General features: G+C 32.0%; 1 protein-coding gene across 3 annotated transcripts; it reads right to left on the minus strand.

Annotated features, from left to right (window-relative positions):
* Positions 1-3,246: 3,246 nt before the first annotated feature.
* On the minus strand, positions 3,247-7,967 carry LOC105793858 (uncharacterized). Of its 3 annotated transcripts, none has more exons than XM_012622716.2 (9): positions 7,467-7,967; positions 6,742-6,778; positions 6,588-6,666; positions 6,464-6,509; positions 6,274-6,372; positions 5,518-5,586; positions 5,084-5,432; positions 4,802-4,950; positions 3,247-4,381 (listed from the first exon to the last, which is right to left on the minus strand). In XM_012622716.2, the coding sequence occupies exons 1-9, from the start codon at positions 7,854-7,856 to the stop codon at positions 3,764-3,766; spliced, it is 1,836 nt and encodes a 611-aa protein (XP_012478170.1). In that variant the 5' UTR covers positions 7,857-7,967; the 3' UTR covers positions 3,247-3,763. The 3 variants fall into 3 exon arrangements, with proteins under 3 accessions (XP_012478170.1, XP_012478169.1, XP_052484155.1); XM_012622715.2 differs by having other exon boundaries at positions 7,434-7,967; XM_052628195.1 differs by lacking the exon at positions 7,467-7,967 and adding an exon at positions 7,195-7,405.
* Positions 7,968-8,493: the final 526 nt, after the last annotated feature.

Here is an 8,493-nt window from a genome sequence, read left to right on the forward strand (position 1 = left end):
TGAGACTTTCTTATATATGAAGATCTAATTCAATCCCACTAAAACAACAATACCATAAGAATAATACATTATAATAATGACACGCATGTAAATAATGACTCTTGAAAGCTCATCGAATAGAATCACGATCCAATCCAAAGTCCAGAATCCAAGGATAGTCTTAGGTAATTTTGAATCAATCCAATCACCAATATAATATTCCCATGTAATATGATCTCTCGTAATGGGCTAGATATCAATCATATAATCAGCATAGCCCAAATCAATAGTTCAATAAAATGACATCATCTTAAATATAGAAGTTGAAATTTGGTGGGCAGGGGAATGGTCACTCCCTCTAGCACCAAATTGTCAATTTCATATTTTTCAACATATATTTTGTATGGCTCATTTTCTAAAGGAGGTGGCTCTTGGATAGGTTGAATCATTATGGAAATACTATTTAAAGAACTTTTAGTCTCTCTTAATCAAAATTTGAGAATTTACTAACGTCCTAGTGTGAATGGAGAGAAATTAAATAGAGGATAATGCGCTTCAACACACTCAAACCCATGTCTTATTGCACTGGCAACAATGTCGATGCCAACCATACATAATGATTCAACCTATCCAATCGGTTGAATTTAAGTAATGTTTAGTACAAAGAAAAGGAGAAGGAAAAAAAATAGAAAGAGGGGAAAACGTTTTTCGTGGAAATCATCATCCATCTACCTCACAATTAATGACAAAATCATGATCAATAATTGTAGTGCATTTAGTATTGTTTATCGATGTATTTATGTGTTTAAATTTCGTTTTACTCATAAATTAATCTAATTTTATTTTAATTTCATATATATCTCATGTGTTATTATAATTAATTAATTTTAAATATTTATTACATATTATTTTTAAACATGTATTTATTTTTTAAATATGTACATTTCTAATTTCTAAGAAGATATTATCCTCTCATTCTTGAACTCCCAAAAAAGTATAGTTGAAACTAAATATAGAAATGAATTTAATTTTATATCTTCAATCATCTTTATCACAAACTCTCATGATTTTAATTTTATATTTAATTTAAAAATTAAAAAATGATTTAATTATTTTTATATTCATACACTTGGAAAATATTATCCAAATATTATAGTTTTCATCTATTCATAGAAATGGAAAGTTTCTTAGATTGAATTTATAACACGAGTGAAAATTTTATCTAAATATAATTTAATTTTATATATCATCATTATTATTTGTAAATATGAAATAAACATGAAAAATATTGGATACACTAGTATTTGAATTTTAGAGTCCATAAATACAACATTACCAATGCCAAATATTAACCATTAAACGTGCGTATAAAAAGTTGATAGTTAAAAGAATTGTAATAAATGTGATTAAAAAGGATTCAATGATAATTTTAAAAATAAAAATAAAATTCTTCCTCCTATTTTCTATTTTACCAAGTAATAGAGCGAAAGGAATATATTTTCAATCCATTTTTTTATTTTCTTTTATTGTTCTACTTTTAAATCTTCTCATTTTCTTTTAATTGTACCCAAAAATTACTTAATAATTAGATTTTGTTATTGTGAATAGCATGTTTATATAACCAGATTGAGTGTAGTAAAGTATTCCAATTAATTACTTCAATTTCAATGAGAGTTGAAATTTTGATAAAGTAGGCGGAATACTTGGTCATATAATTTTTATTGTTTTTCAAAAAAGTAAGGATAATTATCCAATAGATACATTCGCTTGTGAATAATTATCCAAAAGTAACAATGAGAGAAGATAGAGTTGAATTTCTAAAAGGCCCCAAAACACAACCTAAACATAAACGCGTTAAACCAGTAAGGATTTATCATTAACAATAAAATCAAGTGAAACTATGAATGTTTAATTTAGGATTAGAAGTCATGGGACAATTAAGATATCAGTGCCGGCCTGACAGTAATTATTACTCAATATTCCTTTCTAATGTGAAACCAAGAATTAATGGAGAAACGACATGTGCATTTGGGAAGGTCTGTTTTTCAACGATTGAAAACTCCCAAATTAAATAACTATACTGTTTCTACAATGACATCTACAGCTTCCTTCCTATTTCTTTCGATGTGATGCCGAGTTTTAAGTAATTACACCACTATTATCAAATGGTTATTCTGGATTTATACTCGCTTTGATCCCGCACAAATTCTCTTCAACTTGATGCTAATCAATTTAAATCCACACAAATTTCAGGTTAAATTCTATTATTAGTCCCTATATTATGCAAAACTCATGGATTGGATACTTATACTTTAATTTGATTATTTTTATTCCATATACTTTATAAATTTTAAATCCTATCTTTAACTAAACGATAACCGCTAAATTTATTAAGCTAAGTTCCACTATTTGAAAATCGATATGTCAAACATATTATCATATGTATAATGTCATGCCGTTTGTTATTTTCATATATTACTCACTAAAATCCAATTAATGGGTTAAGATTGTCATTTCGTTAGGACTGAAATTTCAAAATAAAATTTATAAGAACTTAAAATGATCCAATTGAATACTATGGGTTAAATCTACAACTATATATAGTATAAGACTAGTAATTGAATTTAACCAAATAGATCTAACTACTGTTTGGGTTAGGATTAAAATTTTAAAATTCGAAAAATATAGAGACTAAAATGATCAAATTAAAGTACATGATTTAAATCCATAATATATATAAAGTACAAGGACTAATAGCAGAATTTAACCTAAATTTTATAAATGGTCTGGTGGCTGATAAAAGCATTTTTAGGTGAAACTGAGAGAGATTGTTTGACAATTTATGAAGTGGGTTGGAATTTTGGGGAACTAGAAATATAGTTTGTCGGCACTCCGCATCTTCCAACCAAGACTTTGTATTTTCTTTTTCTCTAAAAAATTTTCAAATGTCGAAGACAAAGGAGTAGCCACCACTGCATCTGAATATGAAATCAGTATCCAAGGTAAAACTAACATACAAAACCTTGTATAAAATTGCATTTTGTCCATTTAATTTTTTTTAAATGATCTTTCTTCATTATATTACAGAATAAATTAGTATTTTCTATTAAAAACTTCATCTATTTGTATTGTTAAAAATTGACATGCATGAGGAAATAACTAGACGGTGACATGTGTCACGTGTATGTTATGTTGACGTCCAAAAATCAACTTTTAATAATAGAAATGAATGAAAACTTTAACAGAATATCAATTCACTCTCTAATCTAACATACAATAATCAATTTGTCTATTTTAAATAGAAAAAATAAAATACAACCTAACTCCTATACGGTACTTTTACAAGTGAACTACAAGTCTACAAGGAAGACGCTGCCAAATTCACATTACCACGTTAACTAATAACATTTTGATTTGAAGCCTACCCTGTGGTTTCATTGTTCCACCTAAGAGAGGCCCCCCAAAATTAAAGTCCAATGAACCTCTCATTCACATTCACCCAAAAAGTTTAAGAAAAAAAGAAGGGGGGGCTGCTCCACTGCCTATTTGAGATGAACTTGTATTCTTATTCATGTAAACTATCTCAAAACTTCAGCTGTGACATAAATCTGTGGCTTTCTTAACCTAATTAAAAATTTTGATATATCAATCTGTACAGTATATTCTTTTCCTACATAATGATCACATGGCTGGCTTCTTTTTTTGTAGAACTACTCAACTCCAACTTTCCAATCAACAAATGTGTCATATTCAGTTCAATCTTTACATTTCTTGCCACAAATTATCAGAGTTGCAATGCTAAATCTGGGTGCGACACCATTGCATTTCTGGAATGTAAACCAACTGAATTATCTTCTGCTTTAGTCTCTTTTGAAACAAAATTGCTTGCATGCATTGCGCACATGGCCGAACTATTAGGAGTGTTTCCACAAAAGGAATTCATAGGCTGTAATGCCAGTCCCATTTGAGGGGCATAACCAATCCCAAACCCACTTAGAGAACCATCGATACCCGAGTGCAGTGAAGGTCTTTGCTGAAACTGATGGGAAGGTGCACAAGTCAAATCCTTTTGAGAGCTTAGTCCTCCAATGGTTTTGATGTCTTCGTTACATAGCAAAGGAGATCTACTTGCAGCAATAGAGCTTGAACCAGAAGTAGCTGGAGCTAAATCTATGCTAGAATGGTTACCAGATGTAGAGTTTGAAGATCTCTGCTTTCCAGAAAACAAACATTGTGGCTGCTCAGTCGACCTGTATTCTTCTACCCACCCAGGACCAAACTTCACCTTGCTAGGCAAAACACTATCAATTTTCCTTGAAGCAATTTTCCAAACAACAGGTCCAAGATCTGCGGCAAATCGTGCCAAGCTAGTAACATAGCCATTTTCTGCAATCAAACCAACCTGATACACATTGCAAAAGGGGAAAAGAAAAATGTTACCACGTACCAATGGATACAATGTTACACCTCACATAAAACAGATGAGGGAGATAGAAGAACATTAGCCACTGAGATTGTCACGATTGTAGAAGGGATAGAGCATTTTATGTTGCAAATGATCCCGATTGCTTTCTTCTTTTATTCAAATCAATAATGGTATTCCAGAATATTTGAAAACCCTTTGGCTAGATACATAAACATACAGCACAAATCAAGCTATTCTTAACCCAGAATCTTGTGTACAATTTATTATGCACAAAAAAAGAGGAAATTTTAGGATTCATTTTATCTGTGCTTGATGAATATAAGGTCAGCTAGACATTCTATCTGAACAATTCATTAAATTAATCTTTTAACTAATGCATTAAAACATGAAACACACCGGAATTAGCTGCTTCAATTCTCCATTCAAGGTGGAAAAGATAGGCTGCTCATGTCCAGAATTCAATGAATAGTTGTAGGTGTCGCGCCTGTTCTCATCTACTGCAAAATGTTTCATTCCATACTTCATCACAGCCTTCACAACAGAAGCTGCAAGGTGAGAAAATAAATCAATATGCATAAGAACCGTGCAATATAAGGTTTCACCTTAAAAATGTTAAAGAATCAAGGATATATATACATATATATGTATTAAAGTCAGACTACCAAATAGATACCAAACCTGGAAATTCATTCTCCCATTCAGACGAGCAATTGGCATAATTTTCCTTGCTATGAGAACCCCAGGAGGGCCTAGTTAATGTATCAGCAGGCTGGTGCTTTTGTAAACCAGGTCCTTTCCTCAAATTGTAAGTACTGGGAAGGCCGGAAGCATCTGTTCCAGAAGCTAGAGCTGCATCTGAGGAAAACTCGGAACCAACACGGTCAGAAGACAATGACTCCAATGACTTTTTGAGGCTCTTTCCAGGTGGCCTTCCTCGCCTCACAACTTTCAGCTGTGGTTCACCTTCATCACTATCTTGCCTCAAATTCTCAAAGTCCTTTTTAGCCAGCTCTTGCATTGATCGTGCCTAACCAACCAGTCAATATGCTTAAAATGATAGAAACTGGGGTACCAAAACAAAAGAATTAATATAAAGAGAGGGCTGACCAAACCTGTCGAAAATAAACTGTGTCTGGTGCATTATACAGCATGGCATTCGAGCATATCAGAAAAACATCTTTCTGCATGAATCAAACTTAAAAGTTTCAATTCCAGTCCTTGCAACATCAAGTATCCTGAGTGTAAAGCATATGCTGGAAAACAAATCCCCTAAAAGAACTATTATTATGACGTCTGCAAAATTGAATCAAAAGACTATCTTCACTGGACAAGCCCAGTGCCATTATACAAACTAAAATCATTTCATTACGATTTTATCATCTTAGTAAACCTCAAAAAGCAACTCACAGCATATAAAGTTGTCGTCTAGGAAAAGTGTATGCTGTTATGATACCAAACTAAACAAGAAGTTCGGCAATCAATATTCCAGAAATTATGGGCAGACCATAGGCAATGCCAATGAACTTCTATATTATATAAAATTTAAAAGAATAAATAAGTATAAGCAAGTACACCAAGGATCCATCTTCTCAAACCAAATCAAAGAAGTCTTTCAGAGGGTAAATGGACTAGAACTAAAAAATCACAGTCAACATCATTACAGTAATCCCATAGGACATAGAATGCCTCCTTATTCTACAAGGACTTGCCAGAATCACGGCAAAACTTAACTGTTATTATATACACAAAAATCCAGAAAATATCAATACATACTTAACCAGCATCAACCAGCCAGTCCTGTACACCTTGTACCAGGGTAGACAGATAACATTATCCATATTAGCAAAGTGAAGTCTAGCAAAACAAACCTCAAATTGTTCCAAGGTTGTATAAGCTCCCCCATCAAGTTTTTTCCTGACCGTCGAAAAGTCCATTGGGTTTGCGACAATGTCACAGTAATCACGAAGCTGTATTGAGATCAATCCAACATGATCACATGAAATGGATTTCACTTTTCAGTAATCGACATTTTATTCAAGAATGAAAAAGAGAATGAACCTCTTTGAGATCAACTGGCTCAGAGAAAACCCCGTAAGTGTCCTTCCTGCAAGTAGTAGATAAATCTCATAAAAAGATAGGATAAAAGAAAAAGGATAATTGAAGAACCGAAAATAACAGATACTTTTGAAGCCTGTCAAGAATGAACAGCAACAACTTTTTGTCTGGCAAAGGTGTCGTGGGGCCAAACTCCACCGGTGACCCTGTCCACATATAAAGAACATAAATTTAAGAATTCCCATAAATGCCTTTTCATGAAAGTCGGGATTGATTTTTACCATGAAGTGTGTGCGTAGTTTTGGATACTTTTTCTCCCTGCAAACAAGACAAAACATATTTAACATCCCAAATAGAAACTACAGATGGAGATGGTTTGCCTTGTTCATTGAAGAATTGGTGATGAAAAGTAGCATTAAAAAGAGCAGAAATTAAAGGGGAAAAAAAATTATTATTTTGTTTTTGATAAGCGAATTATTCTTAATATTAAAGAAAAGACAAATTGAAGCTTTTGGGTCTTCAGACATGATGATCTGTGCATATCTTATTCTGCACATAAATAAAGGCCAGATAAATACAAGATAATAAAGAATAAAATTTGTAAAATTAGGAAATAAAGAAGATTTTCAACACAAATTCAAGTTTTCCGAAAATAAAAAAATAAAAAAAAGTAAGATAAATATCAAATAACCAAAAAAGAAAAAAGAAAAGCACAGTTCACGACTTAGTCAAACCTGTCCAATGTCCATAATCTCCGATCCAATCACAAGAATGCAATTCACGCGCGAAATCCAAAAGTTCAATTTCAAAAAGGAAATAAATAAAAATATCCAAACAAAGTATAGGAAAATCTCTCTTTTTCTTTTCTTTTTTGGTTCTTCTTTTGTCTGTTTTTGTTTCAAAAGACATCACTTCCAAAAACCCACAAAAAGCTATTTTGATTTTTTATATATATTCATGGATAACTAATCACCATTTGATCAGATCCAGGACTGAGGGTGGTAACCTTTCGTCGCTTGAGGGATGCCTCGGGATCGCCACCATCCGCGTTCGAATCGGAACCGCAGGAGGCCGAATTGTGCGCCGAAGGAATCCGATAATGGTGATGATTACGAGAAGAATTGAGGCCGAGCAATAGCTTATGCTTCTTCTGTTGGCGCTCGTCGTCGTCATCATCATCATCATCATCACCACCTCCTCCGGCAATCCAATCGGGAATTGGGGATCCTCCGTGGAGATTGGGGTTCCGGCGAGCGGATCGACGGCTGGAATTGGTAGAAGAAATAGTGTTTAGGACATTTAGGGGGTTTTGTTGAAGCGCTTGCTGCTGTTGATGTTGTTTGAGAGAGCGTTTCTGGAGTTCTAAGAGGGAGGGTCTTCCCTTCTTCCTCTTCATTGTCTCTGCTGCTATCTCTCCTCCAATCTCATTACTGTATTCTTTTTTTTCTTGCCCTTTATTATTTTTGTTATTTTTTAATGGAAATATTGGTGTTTTTTTTTTTTTTCTTTGATGGAGTAAGGGAGTGGAATCACTGGGATAGGATGCCGGCGTGGAGGGAAAGTCACGTGAAATGGATGGGATGTGCCCCACTCTCACGTGACACGAATTTCATTATTTACATTAAATTTGTAATATTTTTTTATAATATTAATCTTTGTTTAAAAATTTTAATGAAATTCTTTAAAAAATAATTATTTTAAAAATTTTAATGAAATTATTTAAAAAAAACAATTAATGAATTGAAAAGGTAATGTAATTATAAAACTTTTTTAAAAATATTTAACTAATTTAAAATCAATTATATTAATGTTATATAATTTTAAAATATTTATTAGTAAAATAATACAAAAATCATCATGATTTGAATAATAAAATATTATAATTTAGATAATATTATTAACAATTTCTTATATATTAATTCTTTTATGTATTATTAACATTTGATTTTTTTATAATTTTATATTTATATTTATTCTACTTTAGTCTATGAATGTAATTAATTTTTACTATAATTGAAAATATAAATTTAATT

Source organism: Gossypium raimondii, chromosome 3, assembly GCF_025698545.1.
Source record: "Gossypium raimondii isolate GPD5lz chromosome 3, ASM2569854v1, whole genome shotgun sequence".
In the NCBI taxonomy this organism is placed as follows: Eukaryota; Viridiplantae; Streptophyta; class Magnoliopsida; order Malvales; family Malvaceae; genus Gossypium; species Gossypium raimondii.

What these genes read in the sequence shown, in the direction of transcription:
- LOC105793858 (XM_012622715.2), bottom strand. Translation starts at nt 7,856, where the DNA reads ATGAAGAGGAAGAAGGGAAGACCCTCCCTCTTAGAACTCCAGAAACGC. An exon ending in ACACAGTTTATTTTCGACAG is followed by an intron (nt 5,433 to 5,517) that starts GTTTGGTCAGCC and finishes CTGGTTGGTTAG; the next exon opens with GCACGATCAATGCAAGAGCT. An exon ending in ATGGGAGAATGAATTTCCAG is followed by an intron (nt 4,951 to 5,083) that starts GTTTGGTATCTA and finishes CTCACCTTGCAG; the next exon opens with CTTCTGTTGTGAAGGCTGTG.